Source organism: Rhizopus delemar, genomic scaffold, assembly GCF_000149305.1.
Source record: "Rhizopus delemar RA 99-880 supercont3.2 genomic scaffold, whole genome shotgun sequence".
NCBI classification, from domain to species: domain Eukaryota; kingdom Fungi; phylum Mucoromycota; class Mucoromycetes; order Mucorales; family Rhizopodaceae; genus Rhizopus; species Rhizopus delemar.
This window is the reverse complement of record NW_027137828.1, coordinates 4,237,527-4,255,606: the sequence shown is the minus strand read 5'-3', so window position 1 is coordinate 4,255,606 and position 18,080 is coordinate 4,237,527. Positions and strand designations below refer to the sequence as shown.

Here is an 18,080-nt window from a genome sequence, read left to right as displayed (position 1 = left end):
AGAAGCACACGCCACCTCAGACCATGTAAACTTCATCAATGTACAATTTCAAGCATCTCAATCCTTATGGACTCGCCATTGTGGCTTGTTTTCCTTTTCTTACAACTATCAACTGTCAGACAACCTGATTCTGTCAAACCCTCGCATTGTTCTATCCAAAACCAGTCATCTATAAATTTTTATGCTCCTTTCCATGTACTAGAACTCACTTCGGTCCCTGAATAATTCCAATTTCTATATAAAGGCGTAGTTTGATTAAATGGGTTCTCTCTCTCGTCTTGAAATCTAATAGAGAGGTTATATAGAGATTCATTCACTAGTTTTTCATGTACTATTTTCCTTTTAATTCTCAAATTTATTATTTTACAAATATCTCAAGTTAGGTCTTTTGGATCCACAAATCCAACGACACAACTTACAGATACGCTGGCTTCGTCAACTTCTGGAAGACAGTTTCCTTCAGTCTTGTAGTCAACCTATATTGCTAGATCACATACATCATTTCCATTCAGGAGATACTGGAACAAGACTGGCTCTCTTTTTCTCTCTTTTGAGATTACGACCTGCTGCTCACGCCAATAACATTATGCAGAACATATATGGGACGAATGATTCTTTCGGGTGTGCAGATACACAACAGACAAAGTGTACTCTTGCCACACTTCTCCGCTTGCCTCTGTCTGCTATATTCGCTGTGATTCCTCCTGATTATTGGATCACTCGATCACGACACAAAAAACTCAGGGTATCTCAGTTTTTTACGTATGATCAACACTTTGGATGTATACGACCTTTATTGTCATCTGACCAGCCTTCCTCCTCCTCGTCTGGTTTCCAAGTTAAGTCGAGATATTCATAATCGTATCATCAAGCTAAATCAGCTTATCTGGCTTCATATATTGAATCAAAATGAACCATTTGGGGAAGTAGATGATTCAACATTCATCGATGCCTTCTGTTCGCAGCCCCAATGGATCAATTACAAACCTAAGCTATTTCGATTGTCTCTAATACAGCAATCTCTACCATCATCGGCAATGTCACCAATACCAACTTCAAAGTAGCCACTTTTTTGGAAAATACTTGTTTCGCCTGAAAGCCGGTCTTTATGGTATCGTCTATTCTATCGTAAACTCTTTAGTCAGTCACTTCTCTCAAAATTCGATAATGGTTTGACCTTTTCACAATGTAAATTTTGCTCTGCTAATAATGAAGACTTACAACACCTCTTCGTGCGCTGTCCTACGAAATGGAGAGTAGGGATATATGCTTTCAATTTTTTAATCCACACCTCACTTTCACTCAAGTCGATGTATGCTCAATCCTCAGGTCTTTTCAGCGGTTTCCTTTTGTTGACAATACTGATCTTTGGACTCTCAGCTTCTGTGTGCTTCCTGTTATCTGGCGTGCCCATTGGAGATTTACTATTGACAGCTTTCCTTTTATTGATAAACCATTAGTCACTCGTGCTATGTCGCAGTTTACCACCCTCAAAAGGGGCAGACTTGACCTTGACTAACATGCTCAATCGCTTACATTTTGCTTCTATTGGTTCACACCGCCCTCAGACATGTGGCTCCTATTATATTTTATAACTAAAAATAAACTATTTATTTCCAAAAAAAAAAAAAAAAAAAGCTAAATTATTATTTGGATGTTTTCAATTTATACATGCTTTACTTTTAAAGGCACTGTGGCAACTTATTCCTGCATATAGTATATTGATTATGCATCCATAAGACAGTAAGTAACGGTGTATCGCTTCTCTATCCTTCTTTGCTTTTGAAAGCTAAAACATCCTAATTCATAATTTTATTTACAACCATGAGTTTCAGGTCATATTTTTATTTAACACTTTATTTAATATCAAGGTATCTTATTAATAAACATATTATAGTCATATCATCAAAATACATCCATATCACCACTGTCTTCACTGTTAGAGCAATCTAAAGCTGGGCGAAGAGGTAAACTTGAAAGATTAATATCATCGATATCAGATATATAACTGCAAGATAACTTTGCATCAACTGTTTCCCCAAGATATGACTCTAGTTTGGTTGCGTTGGTAATTTTTTCATTTTATTTACGTGATTTTTCAATAGACTTTAGTACTGCAGATAACTCAATTACCACTTCCTAAAAAAATGAAAAACTGCATATAGTAACTTATCAACATCAATAAATCTTACTTGTAACTCCCACATCATGTTACAGCAGTCATGAACTTATCTCTGCTGTTTTTGTATGTGATAGGAACTTGGTAACTCCTTTATCGATTTAAGATACAAAGTTCAGAGGTAGCAAGATTGAGTGTCCATAATCTAATCTTGTCTCCAGCAGCATGAACAAAAGAGACCTTCAACTTTTTAAACAACTCAATATCTGCATTACTATATCTGTAGGCAATAATGTACAATACAGCAAGTAATCCATACGCAGCATTGGTATAATATGTGGTTTTTTTTTTGTCGTTGCAAGGACCAAATGGTCCTGATGTTTCTAGTAGTATAAGCTCAACTTTATATTCATCATTTGTGATTAAACCATCAGCATTGTAGTAGCTTGAAAGATTTAATTCATGACGAGCCAATTCATTCCTGATTGCATCTAAACGAATTTCAATAGGTATAAATCGGTGCCCTTTCAGTGATTTTGTGACTATATCGAGTATTCTCCAGACCAAGCGAAAATTGTAAACTGTCTCTAGAATTCCTAATCTATTAAGCATGAATACCTGCTGAACACTTGATGGCGAAGGTTTTAGAGCATAACGTCAACTGAGTAGTACCGGTTATACTTACAATATAAGAAGTAGTTCATAGTAGAAAGTTAGACAGGCATTCTTTGTTTTCCTAACTTTCAAGCAGCTCCTAAGTACTAATTCTTCACAGCCTTCAAGCGATGATGCCCGTATTATGTTTAGTACCAGAAATAATTTACATCTGTATATTAAGGTTATATTACCATTGCGATAAACATATCTTCGTAAAAGTCTTTGTAACTTTTAAATATATTTTTTTGTGCTGTTCTTATCATATCATTTGATGAAGCTACTAAGCTGTTTGCAAAAAGCTTGTCATATTATTTCCAATTTTATCACCTAACTGAACTGTTCCTAAGTGCTCAAGGCTTGCAAAACAACGTTAGTTTTATTTCGAACATCCAAAAACTAAAACTACCTGTATTCATTTATGTTAATTGAAAAATCATCACAACAATTAAGGTACGATGTTATTTCCGACCAAACTTCCCAAATGTCTGTTTCAGGTACAGGTGAAGATGCTGACTGCTGACTATTAATGGTATACACACTGCAAATAATTGGTGATTTTTAATGTTGTCAATCATTTTCGAGGTCAGGATTATTGCTGCTTCCTTTACTTGTTGGTATAAGCTTGGCTGGTGTCTTTTTTTTTTCTTTTTTTTTTTTCCCTGGTCCATCTAAAGCAAGGTACTATTACCTTTACTACATATCCTCCATAGCTAATAATCATTACAGATGAATGCTGTTTTGCTTTGGCCTCTTTCTATCTCTTTCCTGTCTTTACTTTAGTTCTTAAGTACTGATGTCTTTCCTTCTTTTGCTTTGAGTGCCCAAGTCCTTGAGTCCTTGAACCCTTGAGCTTTTCTTCTTTTCTCTCTCTCTCTCTCTCTCTCTCTCTCTCTCTCTCTCTTTTTTTTTTTTTTTTTTTTTTTTTTTTTTTTTTTTTTTTGAAAAAAAGAAAAGAAAACTTTTGAAATCTACGAGATTAATTGATGTATTTTTGGATTAGATGCTGTTATTTTGGTCATATTAGGTAAATCAAATAAACTCTTAAAACGATACAAGCAAAGAAATATCATGTTTTGTTATTATTATTTTATTTAAATAAAAAAAAAGTTGTTTTTTATAAAGCAAATCCCTATTCTTTGTGTACATAAAATAATATTTATTACAATGTGAATGGTCGATAAAGAAGTATATAAAGCAATGTGAGTGGTTGATAAAAGAACAAAAAGACAAATAAAGTAATGTTTTGAAACGTATGATTTATTGCCAAAATGTTGGCAGGTATTGAGCAAGGCGTAACGAATATTTTGGTTAGGGAACGCTAAATGGCCTCCTCTTGCTTGCTTAAAAGTTACTAAATGCTTAATGAACTACCACGAAAAGTGTTGACAAAGTCAATAAAATTTCGCATGGTTGCGCTCATTTATACCAGAAAACAACACGCACTATCTCCAATTATTTGCAGTGATATCCCTCTGACTAGCAGATATTGGGTTTATTTATTAAAACATATCAACCAGACTGTACTATACTTACAATCGTAACGATAAATTAACCCATTGATAATTATAAATAATAACTACAAGATTCTACGACATGTTCATTTATCTTTTACTACCCTTATCTGAAAAAATCTTGTTTAAGTTCGGTCTCTCTAACCTTTAACAAGAGAAAATGTACATGTAGAATTTTACGCTTGAAAGTGAAAAAAAAATTAGAGTAGAGCAAATACATTCCTAGACTCAATCAACAAAGAATCCTAAAAATTAGTATAAGCCTTGTGCTATCAGCAGGTTTTCTCTGCTTAGTAAAAGTTATGTAAAACTTAGTGCAGTTTCAGGTTTAATGCTAACTGATTATAACATTCATTTTTAGCAATATCTTTTCTGCAAGGAGAGAGAGAGAGAAAAAGCAATGAGATGTGTACATGCTGTATAGGCTATCTGGAACGAAATTAAAATGAGTGATTGAAAAACTAGAGTTTAATACAATTATGTCATGCATCATCAGCATCACTAAAAAATGCAAAGAAGAGGCATATTATTATAATAGAAAACGTCTGTCAAAAGCGCACTTGAAAAGCAGCTACAATCTGTTGTATGTAAAAAGGCTTTGGTAGTTTTTTATTTATTTATTTTTTTACTCCAACTTCATGATGAGATTTCTTGCTTTTGTTAACATCAATTTTCTTTGTTTTAAAAAAGAAAAAGAAAAAATAACGGATTTTATTTAATGTTCAATTGAGCTCAAATAAACAGCCGCCTGGACAAGATCAATCAAAGGGAGAAATGGAAGAAAAGGAGAATAAACTAAGTGAAAGGGGAAAATGAGTGGTAAAGAAATTAGAAAGTTAAGGATGATAATTGAGCCAACAAAGGAAGCGTTCATCAAGAAAAATGGTACTCTGAGGTAGACAGCCATGGTATTTTGTCGACCTCAATGAGGATCTAGCATATAATAGACCAGTAGGACCTCTAAAGCTCGACCTACTGTGGGAAGCTTATTAAAGAGTAATAATAAAGAATTAGGAATAGTTGCAAGAAAGTAAAGTCGCTGATGCATATCAAGACAGTTGATAAAATGTGAAAGTGTGAGCATACATGATGGATATCTTGGGCGCGGCCTTGGTTTGCTTGCATTTCACCAATCAATATGACAGCGAATGCAGCACATCACTTTTCATACTCCTCATCAAGCGTTCATCTACCCTCTCCCAATAAACTTGAAATGCCAGCTTCAAATTTTGCACATTCATAAGAGAGATCCTAATCTTCTGTAATCTTGTTTCAAGTATCTACCAAGCATGCTTTACAGGACATTAGTTAGGGCTTCGATCGAATCAGTACTCAAAACGCAAAATACCATAACTCTCTTTCCATCAACTTGTGTATGAGCAAGAATAATAGCTAGTACCATCTTCTTGAAACTTGATAACCTTATCCTCCCTCTTGAACAGCCTAGTGAGTCAAGAGCATAGGCGAAAGAACCAAAATGTTGATAATTATTGAGAAATAAAAGTTCTTACGCCAAAAAACTAATACATACTGTGGTTGCACAGGAAGTTTGCGTTTATACTGTAATTTGATATTTGCAAGTGCTGGCCGTAAGGCCAGACTTTGATGTAAAGTTAAAAGTGTGATGCGAAAAGTCATTAGGAAATTTTGAATTCCTTCATTGCTTCTCATTATATGGCCCATCAGACTCAGTATTTTGCCTATTGAGTATTAAAAAGAGTTTTATTATTTGCAAATAAATAAAAAATTAAAGTAATTGATAGAGATTATGGAATGATGTCAGCGCAAGTATTCATACTTTCTTTCTCTTTTTCCTTTTTTTTATTACAAGTTCAGAAAGAACTGATTTTTCTGTAAGAAACTCATTTCCGCATGTCTTCAGGAGCAATTCTATAATATCGAGAAGCAAATACAGTCATTGCTATACAAGAAAGTATGTATCCACTAAATTTGAAAAAAGCTGATCGAGAAAATTCTCTTTCTTCTTCAGGTGTACGGAATGAGGCATAAATTTTCCACAGATTAGGCAGAGCCATCTCGCGTAAACTTGCAGTTAGGCAGAGAAGAAAAAAGAAAAAATTTCATCATTTTGTATGAGTAAAAGCGTCACGTATTTCATCTTGCTGAAATCCTGTTTTGAACATGGTTCCACATTAGTTTCGGAAGAAAAATTGCTGTTTTCAATCAAATAACATAGTCTTGATTTAAAAATAATAAAGAAGAAGCTGTATTATCTGACATTTAGTGACATGAAATCCAAAAATACATGACATCTTTCACTCGCTGAATTACATTTCTAAACAAGGATAAGAGAGAATAGATTTAAACTGAGTTTCATTTAAAAAAGCATTTCGATAACTCAGGGTTTCTCTTTTCTTTTTCATACTTCTTTCTTTTCTCTTTTTTCATCTTTTCGTAACATGTCATCAAAAGAAAAAAGACTTATACTGAACGCTGTTGGATTATACTCAAACATATATGCATTGAAAAATATTAATTCTCCCTTGTTTCAAAATCCGTATGCGGTAGGTTTTGGTGGTCAATATCAAGTAAGTATCATTTTTATGCAAGAGGACATGTATTAAAACAAAATTGATAGTACTTGACCATCATTGGATTAGTCACGGCTACTATTGCTTTTGGTTTGAAACTTCTTCGATATGTCATGCCTAATTTTTCTGCATGTAAGCAAAAAAAGAAAAAGAAAAAGTGTTGTGTAAAATATTAACTGTAATTTAAAAAGTTATTTACACAATTGTAACAAATATTGCTACTCCTGTAAGTAAAGCAGCAAATTGAAAAGGCACTTGCTTCAATTAACTTTTTATAAATAAGTTGGAAGGACTTATTAGTGTCTTGTACTGGTCAATGATATTGATAGACCCGCGTTTATTAATACCTGACGAGTTACCTCGTATTCCACTTACCTTAGACTTTTCACTTCACTTATTTCCTGCTGTCTTTTTATGGATCGACTTCTTAATGTTTGATATAGAATTTGTCCGATCTAAGGCTCACATCATCTTAATTGCTGTATTTACTTTATGCTACTTTGTATGGTCATGGTATTGTCAATCTGTCAATGGATACTGGCCATATCCTTTCCTCGGTGAATTCACCTTTTGGATGCGTGCTGGCTTCTTTATTTCCTCGGGTATGCTGTGCTGGGGAATGTATGAAGTTGGAGCAGCCATACATGCAACATTACATAAGAAACAAAAGATAGAAACTAAAAAAGGGCGTCTTCAACAATAATAAATCCATTAAACTTTTTTTGAATAAAAACAAATGAAGGTTACTTAATGTGTATTTAGTATTTAGAGTCATAGCTTTGTATAAAGGGTTTTTTTTTATAGTATGCTTTCAACAAAGAATAAAAAATATGAATTTATTTATCTGCCAATGAATGATTACGCTGTAAATTAATTGTTGAAATTTGATATATTTTTTCTTTCCCCTTTTTTCTGCATACTTTTACATGACAATCAGCTCTCCAAATAATACACAACAACAAGGAATAGCAGAAAAAGAAGAAATATGGTCCACAATCTTATCTAATGTAGCATCTTCTAGAATGGTGCCTACAAAGAGAATATTAGTATTAGGTAACAAATAATCCTTGTCGGTCATCAAAGCATAGTGAATAGAAACTCTATTAGGTGATTCTGCAAGCGGAAAGTCATCACTGATACATTTCTTGAAGAATGACCCCGGACCACAAGCAATTCAGGCGGATAGTGACGATGTACCATCGACATCATTTGGAGTCAATAACAACTATGTTCCCCTTCCAGTAGAAAATCTTGATGATGATACAACAAGCACACTCGCATTGGGATATAATGTTATTGATGTTCAAGATGAAGAAAATGAAGGTAGACAATAAATTGCAAATACAATCATATATTATGCTAATACTTTCTATAAAAAAGCTGTTGCTCGCTTAGGCGTATATCAATTAGGTCTTTCAGCTGCCGAATATTTACCTTTACTTAAATTCGCCCTTGGTACAGATACTTTAGCTGATTCAGCTGTTATTATCGTTTTGGATTGGACACGACCTTGGACGTTTTTAGAATCCCTTCAAAGATGGATACATGTTTTGCAGCATAGAATTGATGAAATATGCAAAGATGGTACAGTAGGTGAATCATGGAGTAAAGGCAAAACAATAGTGGATGAACTTCGAGAGAAAGGTAAAGAAAAGAAAGTTAGAAGAGAGAACTGGATCTAATTTGAAAAAAAAAAGTGGAACACTATCTTCAAACCTACACAGAACCAGCTGCAGCCAACCCAATTAATATGACCGCCTCTACATCAACAGGATCAGTACCATCTACACCAAGTACTGCTACAAATACCAATTTCCCAAATACAACAGCTACATCCTTAGTAACTACAACAACCTCCGCAGATCAAGTTACTTTACCTTTAAGTCAAGGTACCCTCACCAATAATCTGGGAATACCTATCATTATCGTGTGCTGCAAGGTTAGAGGACTGGAGATAAATAAAAAAAAAAAAAAGAGTATGAATTGACCCCTAATGAATGAATAGAGTGATGCCATGGATATGCTCGATCAAACAATGGATTATAAAGATGAACACTTTGATTTTATTCAACAAATGCTGCGTTGTATTTGCATGAAGTGTAAGTACATTCTTTTGTTGTTGTTTTTTTAGCCAAACAAGGATACAATTGAACTTATTTTAACATGATAGATGGTGCTGCTTTATTCTATACTTCAACACGCCAACCTTATACCTTTCATAATTTACGTCAATACCTTCTCCACAGATTACTGACTACAACAACAAAAGCGTATCCATTCAATATGAAAGCACAGGTTATAGAGAGAGATGTAGCTCTTGTTCCTTCTGGATGGGATTCGTGGGGCAAGTTGCGAGTGTTAAGGGAAGGGTTTGACTGTGAAGCAGTCAATGATGGTTGGGATGCAGATATGGATGCTGTGACTGATAAACAACAGCCAGGGGCACATGGATCAAGAGGCATTTACGAAGAAGTTATATCAGACCCATCATTAAAAGACCAGGTAAAATATTTTTGCTTGAGCGAGAAAAAAAAAACTGCTGCTGACAAAGTACAATAGCCATTGAATACCATACCACCACCTGTTACATGTGAGGAAGAGCAAGCATTCTTGGATAGACATTATGAAACTTTGAAACATGTATCAGACATACCAAGTAGAAAAGGAACGGGTGCAACCACCAGGCCAGGCGTGGTCGGACCCATCGGTGTTTCTTCTACAGATATTGAACTTGTACGATCAGAAGGCAATAAACTTAGAGTAAATATAAATTATAGATCTACATCAAACATGAAATAACCTAAAAATGTAATAATAGGATTCCGGTATGGATAAATCAATAAAGGTAAAAGAGGTTTTTACGCATACATTGTCCATGAGTTATCTAAACAGCTACATCTAGTTATCAACAAGTACCAGCTCATCAACTTCTGCTGCTGGCAGTGGTACTAACATGGGCTTACCATCCGTTACAACCACATCGTCTGCTTCACCTTCGACAGCAGCCTCATCCTTACCGCCAATTGACACAGGCAATGGTACCGGACAACCAGGAGGACCATCTCACGAAGTCTTGGCCAATTTCTTTCAATCTTTATTATCTAAAAAAGCATCATCTGGTGGTTCGTCACCTACCTCAATATTGGGTGCACGTGATAGTGAGACTGTGACGAGCAGTACAACAGCTGCCACCTCGTCGCGAAGACCAACGATCAGTCGAAAAGACGTTCATAAAGAATTAGACCGCATGAGACAGTTTGTTAATAAACCTTAATTTTCTAAATAAAGTTAATTTCACGTTTAGAATCAAAATAATTTGTCTTTTTAATTGACAACTCAATCACACCATTTTCAGAAAGGGAAGCCGTGTCTTTACAAACTTTATGAAACAATATGTACAAAAAAGCGACAAGTAAACGCAGCATTTATTGCTGAAAATTGTGCATGTAGATGTAGTATGTCGACAGCTCTTATTATTAAACACTTAAATATTAAGAGGCTCACAGACACCGTTACAAGCAAACAACACGAATTTTAATGCAAAGCGATAAAAAATTGTCTGTCCCACAAGAGCTTAGTGACACTGGTAGCATACAGCATCTTAATTTCAATTTAACATCCGCATAAGCCATACGTCACCATTTTGCTATTTGTGTGGTAAAGAATTCAGTTCTGCTGGCAAATCCCTGGCCCAAAAAAAAAGCTTTGGAAAAAAAAATAGTCCACCTCTTGTTTCCTTCCCCACTCTTGAGCTTTTATTAAAAAAATGTCTTTGACACTCAAATCCTTTGTCCAAAACTCTAAGCTCCTTTCTGGTTTCTTGAAGCCCCTTTCCAGTGCTTATGCTAATGCTGCTGGCTACAGAAAGATTGGTAAAGGGTTAAAAAAAGAAACAATGACAGCTTGATAACGATTGTTGCACTTTGTAGGTCTCAAATATGACGATTTAGTTGCAGAGGAAAGTGAATTAGTCAAGGAAGCTCTCCGTCGTCTTGAGATTGCTGAGCCTCGTGCTGCTTATGATCGTGCTTACCGCATTCGTGTTGCTCAACAATGCTCTTTGACTCATCAACTTTTGCCCAAAGATCAATGGGTTAAACCAGAAGAGGTACCGAGAAGAAATTCAAAAAATAATAATAAACAGTGTATGCTAATAGTTTTTATTAGGATGTTAGATATCTTCAGCCTTATATTGATCAAGTTTCCGCTGAACGTGCTGAACGTGAAGCTTTTGATAACATCAAGGTTTCTCCTCAACATTAGATATTATACAATTTTCAGAAAAAATTAAAGGATAACAAAAAAAAAACGATTTGATGTAAAGATAATATTCAGATTAGAGCGTGTTGTTTTAGTCTATACAGCTTGTTTTTATGTTTCATTTATATTTCAGAAGGGAAAAGAAAAGAGGAAAGAAAAGATACTAATGTAATGAGCATGTAACAAGATGTTGGTTATAATATAGTGATATTAATATTCAGGTCCTGATATATGTTGGTGGAACATGGCTTTGGTAGAAAACTAACCATTGTCTTTTATGGATCCCATTGCAGATTACTAGAAACTTTTCGTACTTGGTTTCTTCAATTCCATGAAAAATAAAATTTTGCTGCCTTAATCATTCTAATATGGACATTAACAAAGCAACCGAACTCATTACTATGCGGCTGTATCTCAACTAAATATTTGGGTATATTTTTACAAGAAAAATAATAATAAAAAAAAAGTCTAACTCAAAAATGTTAAATACCGCATTGTTCCTTAAGGAAATTTGTTAGCTTTAGCGATACTTTATATCCAAATGATCGGTGTTTTTGGATCACATACTTAAGTTATAGTTCAAACTATACTAAAAACTGTATTGCCAGGCACAACTCAAAGGATAACTTTGAAATTGTGTTTAATACTTGTTCAAATTTACTGAGTAATGGAATAAAATCGCAGCTCTGATAAGTTTATGCATAAGTGTACAATGTTTATTTTACTATGGATTTCATAAATGATATTTGATTATTCAAGCTCCTGTCATTAGTGGAAAAACTGAGCGTTGATAATGTTCTTTTTCTTGCCGGACATGTTCATGTAAATATGCTACTTTGTTGGCCAAGGCAAGCAAGGTTAGATTTTGATCATGTGTAACGCGTGCAATATCTACCAAGTGTTAAGAATGATGGTTTGTTATCCTGTTTTTAAACTTACCTTGAGGCGATTGAACCTTGTTCTTGATCCATGAATCCACTATTCTTTCAATCTCCCAAATGCATCGTTTATACTCTTCTATTCTGTTTGCTAATTGCTTTGAAATCAACGAGAAATAACTAAAAAACTGCGAATAAGCAAAAATAATGTACTATTATACTTTTGCAACATACTCATTTTCATCTAAATAGCCAAATAACCAACGATATGGAGCACCGTATTGTTTCCATGCTTCGATAACAGCGCACCCATCGTTTGCCTGCCTTTGTTGCTCTCTTTGGGTGTCAAACAATGATTGAGTAGAATTTAAACTTGCTGCCAGGGTATTTGAATAAGTATCAACGCTCTATATATGTAATTTTGTTGATATTATTGCTTTTGCTTTAATAAAATAAATTTTTACTTGTGATAAAGACTCAGTATCTTTTCTACATTTATCCATCATTTGAGCCTGTCGAGGTATGCTGTGAATTTTCATGTATTCAGATTTTTGACCTTGTGAGAAGATATATCTTTCCAATTCATCTAATTCTTTTTGTGCCTCCTCAGGAAGCTCTTCGAATCGGGTGGAAGAGGAAATATTATCAATTTTAAAATGAGTATGCTGAATGATTTCACTTGGGCTATCAAATAAGGATGAGTATAGCATACTTGATCATTAAAAAAAGTCTTACTATGGGTTGGGTAATGAAGGGGTGGCCAAAGTGGCATATATTTGACTAGGTGGTTGAGTGGATGCTTCAGACATGTCTTTTAATATTTTGTCAAATGAGAATGGATTAGGTTCATTCTCTGCAGGAGAATTGAATGCAATGCTATGGGATGGTGCTAAGGTGGTTGAAGTCGAAGACGAATTAACTAAAGTACTTGCAGAGGGTTCAAAAGAAGTTCTTGCATTTGCCATAGGACTAAGGGCAGTAGAAGCTCCAAAAGAAAAAGGATTTCTGAATGCTTCCTTTACTTGTGATATGGGTTCTATGCTTGGAGTATTGACAATTTCTTCTGATATTTTTGTAGTAAAAATATGTGTTGGAGTTCTTTGGAATATCTCATCTGGTTTTTGCTGCGAAAACAATGGCATTGCTGCTACAGCAGTAGTATCAGCCTGCGATTGGTTTCTAAAGGTAAAGTTTGGTGTTAAGGTTTCAGAACTTTGCTCTTGTGGTATTCCGTAAGGTACATTTCCTGATGTGTCAGGCGTAAAAGCAGGGTTTGCCAAGACCTGGTTTACTTGCATTTTGGTTTCCATGGTTTTATGAAAAATAGATGCCGTACCATTGACTGGAGAAGTGACATTGCCTATGGGGCCATAGCTAACAGCAGTTGAAGGCATCACTGACTGCAGCATGCTTACTGAAACGCTCACAGGGATAAATGTTGAAGTTGGGGCATTAAACGCGACTGAACGATTGGCTGTAGTCGTGAAACTAGTACCAGGACTTGTTGTCTGAGCTATATTGGAATCAAAAGTAAAAAGAGCATCTGCAACTGGTAATATAGACGTATGGTAAATAGTTACAAAAGGATCTGGAATAGAAATACGCCGATATACAGTGCGACCAGCTATATCAGAATCAGATACTTCAGAGATCCCTCTTTTTAGCTGAGAAGAGGAGTTGCCTAAAATAAAGGACTGTGAAATACCGGAACCTGAAGTTGCAGGAATACTGTTGTTCGTGTTAAAAGTAGCTTGGCTAATAAGCTCATTACTGCTAAAGCTATTCCTATATCTAAAGCATTCCTCTGGTTTGAAGACAAAGTTAAAGTTGGAATTCTCAAATCTCTTGCTAGATCTGCGATGTCGTCTGCTAATATTGAAAAAAAGTAGTTAAAAATAAATAAACTCCTCTACAAACTACTGAGAACAAAGGAAAACGCGCTTTATTTAGTATTTATTTGTGTTTACCTCATTATCGTTTTTTTTATGGAAAGAAGAGAGAATTGACGATGAAAAAGGTGTGATACAGATTTTGAACTCAATTGGACAACATTAGAAGTGAGCTTATTTTATGCTTTGAAGTAGTTGCAAAAGGACCTAAAGACTATGTCTTTTTTTCTGTTGATAATGATTAGATTATCAGCGAACAGGGTATTCAAGAGGAACAACATTAGAAAAAGTACTAAAGATCATAAACAAAGAATTCAATGTCATTTCTTTTGCTTATGAAAAAGACTCTAGAAAGAATAAAACAGTCTCCATGTTTTTAAATAGGAATAGAATCAGCCAATAAAAGTTTGTTTCATATTAATCTTAAAATATGTTAAATAAAATTCAATGATTAGGAAGAACATAAAGTTTATTGTCTTGTGAATTTAATTGATTTAAAAGAAAGAAAGAAAAATAGTGGGCGCAAGGTGCATATGATTTTCTTTAAACAAACAGTTCATTCTTTTCCATCTCTTTTTACTGTTTTATTAAACTTGTTTACGTTTATGAATAGAATAAAGATAAATCATACAAAATAAATAAATAAAAAGATAGTTTTTTAATTCGAATAACAAAACACTAGACGTAGCCTGTATAAAAAACGCGTTGATCTTAAACACATAAATTGTAGGTTTAGTATTTATTCCCCTTCTTCCCCCCCCCCTCCTTAAGCCAATCATATTGATCGCCACATTGTTTTGATTTGTTTAAGAAAGCATTTCTCACTTTTTTTTTGTTTTATTTTTTAATAGAAAAATAAAACAATTGTTTCTTCAATGGAAGAACTTTATCAAACCTATTCTTATTTCCCTCAGACTATGGAATATCCATTGTCGAATGAATCTTTTGATAGTTCATACAGCCCCACATTAGAAATAAAACAATTTCAACCCGATTTATCATCTCAAGCGCTTGATTCATTCAGTCATGATGACACTCATTCAGTAACGTCTGTTCATCCTAAAGTAACTATTAATGTTTGGGAAGATGAAAATACACTTTATTATCAAGTCGAAGCAAAAGGAATTTACGTTACGAGAAGACAAGGTAGGATAAACAATTAGATGAAAATAATATTAATAGCTAGTAGATAATGATATGATTAATGGTACAAAGCTAATGAATGTTGTTGGCTTATCCCGTGGTAGACGCGATGGTATCCTGAAAAATGAGAAAGGTCGAATTGTTGTCAAGATAGGAGCGATGCATTTAAAGGGTGTTTGGATTCCATTTGAAAGAGCAAGAGACTTGGCTACTAAATTCAGTATTATCGATTTACTTTATCCTCTCTTTGCTGATGATCCTTCCATTTTTGATCGAGTCAACTTGAAAAAATCCACGGTTCAGCATTTATCAAAAAACAACAGTTGGACTAGATTCTTACTTAGTCAAGAACAATCTTTAAATGGTAATATTACCGACATCAGTCATCTTTCATCTCATCTTTATTTATCAAACAATAAAGAAACTGACTCTGCAACTTCTTCAACTTCTTATTCCTCACAGTCACCTACCGTCATGTATCAACAAAAGATACGTAAATTATCAAGTAATAACAAATTCTCAACTAAATCAAAAAAGAAGTAAAAAGTTTTGAATAACTTGTTCTTTTCATCCTTTCTTTTAATTTTTTATTAGTAATAAAGCCATTTTTTGATATATGTTTGCTTATATGATAACGGAGTATAAATAGTGATGCTACATTAAACAATTGTTATATTTACAAATCATAAAATAGCATTATAAAAGGTCATGAAAACGCGAAAAAGAGAAAGAAGAAAGGGTCCTTTCATAAGAAAAACTAAAAAGAAATAGACTAAAAAAGGGCGAGGCGCTCTGTATTCACTGAAGTTTATTTTTATGTGGCGCGAGTGATAAAAAGCCACATTACTTGGCTTGAAAGTTACATCTTGTTTGTGCCACACAAATCCTTTTCTTCTTCTTTACTCTCCTTTTTTATGCCACAAATTTAATATGAAAATGACTGAAACAAATAGTGAGGAACAGAAATTGACCATTAAAGAATATGTACCAACCAATAATATTTCAAATGTATCCAATGATAATATAACAGATACAAAGCCATACAATTGCCCTGTCTGTAATCAATCATTTAGCAGACCTCATAACTTAAAATCACATCTCACAACGCATTCTGAGGAGAGGCCATTTCAAGTAAAATGATGATGTGAATAATATGAAAAATATCTTAAATATTCTTATTTAGTGTGAAGTCTGTAATCATCATTTTAGAAGACAGCATGACTTGCGACGCCATCAAAAACTGCATACAGGGGAAAGACCCTACGTTTGTACAAACTGTTCTCGTACTTTTGCTAGATTAGATGCACTCAATCGTCACTGTAAGACAGAGAATGGTTCAGCCTGTGCACTTGTGATGCTGCAGCAAACGAAGCACAAGACAGCTTATAAAACCAAATCACTCAAAGGCAGTAGACCCATCTTTCCTCAACCAGCCGTACCCCATTTATATTTAAAAGCAGAAAAGAGTACACCATCACTGCTGCCTTCGCCTGATATCATCTTGTCAAATAGTCATTTAGCACCACCTTCTCTTTATACTTCACAAACCACTGTGTTACCCATCTCACCTTCATCCCCTCCCTCATTTCATTCACCAAGACCCATTTTACCTCCGTTATCACACAGCAGCAATGAAACCGTAGATAAATTACAAAGGGAAATTGAGGAACTAAAGAAAGATTATGATTATTTGAAATTAAGAAGTCAAAAAGAAATAAATAATTTAAAATCAAAAATCCATGATATAGAAGTTGAAGTAAGTTTTAATTTGTATTAACAATCTGGTTTAACATGTTTCATTCTAGAATAAAGTCTTGAGGTCTCTAATACAATCTTCACCTTTTGAAAATAAATAAAAATACGAGAGGTTCTACAGTATTTCCATTTTTGGAAAAATTATACCATAATACAAGGTCCGTGCTTATCAATACTTTTTGTCAATAAAACATCCTCTGTTTAGTGTATGGTGTGGTATAATAGACTATCAGTGACTCTAATATGGATTCGACTGTTTCTCAAATTATTTGCCTTTATCATGATTAACTCATATACAAAATTGAACGCAAATGCGATTTGTCTTTTAGAGTACTCCAAACAAAAAATCCTCATTGAGTATAAGATTGAATTCAGCTTAATACAGATAAGTTCTTTCATGTTGAGCTATAACATTGGCACAAACAATCTCACTCATAAATCATACAAAATCATTGCAAACCTTTCAGACCAAAAACTGTTTTGTTTAGAGAAAATGGATTAGTCTTCTATGTAGCATTTTTCACTATCAACACACGCATAAAATAAAATAAGGAATGAAGTAAACCCCCCCCCAAGTAGCAAGAAGTCAAGAAGGTATTCAACTAGTGCCTTGTAACTAGGAGTAAAATCGGCTTAAAGATTTGTACACAATAGCCTGTTTATTCAAGTGAGTAGTAAAAGTTATATTAGATCCAAGTGTATCTATTACAAGCAGTAACTCCTTAAAGAGATCAAGTGAAAGCTACTCTGAGTAACTTAAGATACCTGACTTAAGTAGAAGTCTTTTTTTTTTTTTTTTTTTTTTTTTTTTTTTTTTACTATTCCTTTCCACAGGTTGAAATTATGCCTGCTTAATTAACTGATTGCATTGAGTTGTCATGAAGTTGTAAACAGCACTGCAAGAAAAGGTTGAGACCTATAAATCTCTGCAATAAATGCTCAACTACTTTAGTTAAAACAGCAGTAGGATTCTCATCAATGTAATTTAAAAGAAAACTTTTACGCTCTTCTCCTAGAATACGAGGTTGTTCTGTTTTTTTCATAATAACGTTTGACCTATCGCTGGACTGCTCGAATATGACTGCCTAATTATCTTGCAGCAGCAGAAGCACTTGAGCACTTGCTAAAAAAAATAAATGAAAAAAAAAAAAGATCTACTTTTCTCGTCATCAAAGTAAAATGTGTATCGTCGTTTATTGCATAAATTCATAGCAACTTCTTCACTATTCCCTTCATCTGTGATTGGGATGCATTATGCGATTAGGCCTTTTGGAGGCTTATTCATTGTAAATTGAGTACCAGAAATTATTGCTTCG

At 34.2% G+C, this 18,080-nt stretch overlaps 7 protein-coding genes across 7 annotated transcripts; 5 read left to right on the top strand and 2 right to left on the bottom strand.

Annotated features, from left to right (window-relative positions):
• Positions 1-768: 768 nt before the first annotated feature.
• Positions 769-1,522, bottom strand: RO3G_03900 (uncharacterized protein; the record flags this gene model as incomplete). Its single annotated transcript, XM_067658490.1, has 5 exons — positions 769-827; positions 988-1,123; positions 1,222-1,242; positions 1,426-1,439; positions 1,486-1,522. The coding sequence occupies 5 exons, from the start codon at positions 1,520-1,522 to the stop codon at positions 769-771; spliced, it is 267 nt and encodes an 88-aa protein (XP_067514591.1).
• A 5,185-nt stretch (positions 1,523-6,707) lies between these two features.
• RO3G_03899 (uncharacterized protein) lies at positions 6,708-7,608 on the top strand (the record flags this gene model as incomplete). Its single annotated transcript, XM_067658489.1, has 5 exons — positions 6,708-6,836; positions 6,887-6,971; positions 7,031-7,065; positions 7,123-7,460; positions 7,602-7,608. 5 exons carry the CDS (start codon positions 6,708-6,710, stop codon positions 7,606-7,608), a joined length of 594 nt encoding a protein of 197 aa, XP_067514590.1.
• A 981-nt stretch (positions 7,609-8,589) lies between these two features.
• On the top strand, positions 8,590-10,113 carry RO3G_03898 (uncharacterized protein; the record flags this gene model as incomplete). Its single annotated transcript, XM_067658488.1, has 6 exons — positions 8,590-8,778; positions 8,845-8,938; positions 9,010-9,341; positions 9,399-9,599; positions 9,658-9,684; positions 9,742-10,113. 6 exons carry the CDS (start codon positions 8,590-8,592, stop codon positions 10,111-10,113), a joined length of 1,215 nt encoding a protein of 404 aa, XP_067514589.1.
• Positions 10,114-10,605: 492 nt separating this feature from the next.
• RO3G_03897 (uncharacterized protein) lies at positions 10,606-11,102 on the top strand (the record flags this gene model as incomplete). The annotated part of the gene is made up of 3 exons (XM_067658487.1): positions 10,606-10,711; positions 10,769-10,947; positions 11,007-11,102. 3 exons carry the CDS (start codon positions 10,606-10,608, stop codon positions 11,100-11,102), a joined length of 381 nt encoding a protein of 126 aa, XP_067514588.1.
• A 1,090-nt stretch (positions 11,103-12,192) lies between these two features.
• Positions 12,193-13,949, bottom strand: RO3G_03896 (uncharacterized protein; the record flags this gene model as incomplete). Its single annotated transcript, XM_067658486.1, has 4 exons — positions 12,193-12,384; positions 12,442-12,661; positions 12,713-13,846; positions 13,945-13,949. The coding sequence occupies 4 exons, from the start codon at positions 13,947-13,949 to the stop codon at positions 12,193-12,195; spliced, it is 1,551 nt and encodes a 516-aa protein (XP_067514587.1).
• Positions 13,950-14,741: 792 nt separating this feature from the next.
• Positions 14,742-15,622, top strand: RO3G_03895 (uncharacterized protein; the record flags this gene model as incomplete). The annotated part of the gene is made up of 3 exons (XM_067658485.1): positions 14,742-14,930; positions 15,049-15,548; positions 15,604-15,622. The coding sequence occupies 3 exons, from the start codon at positions 14,742-14,744 to the stop codon at positions 15,620-15,622; spliced, it is 708 nt and encodes a 235-aa protein (XP_067514586.1).
• Positions 15,623-15,939: 317 nt separating this feature from the next.
• Positions 15,940-16,865, top strand: RO3G_03894 (uncharacterized protein; the record flags this gene model as incomplete). Its single annotated transcript, XM_067658484.1, has 3 exons — positions 15,940-16,140; positions 16,193-16,765; positions 16,815-16,865. 3 exons carry the CDS (start codon positions 15,940-15,942, stop codon positions 16,863-16,865), a joined length of 825 nt encoding a protein of 274 aa, XP_067514585.1.
• Positions 16,866-18,080: the final 1,215 nt, after the last annotated feature.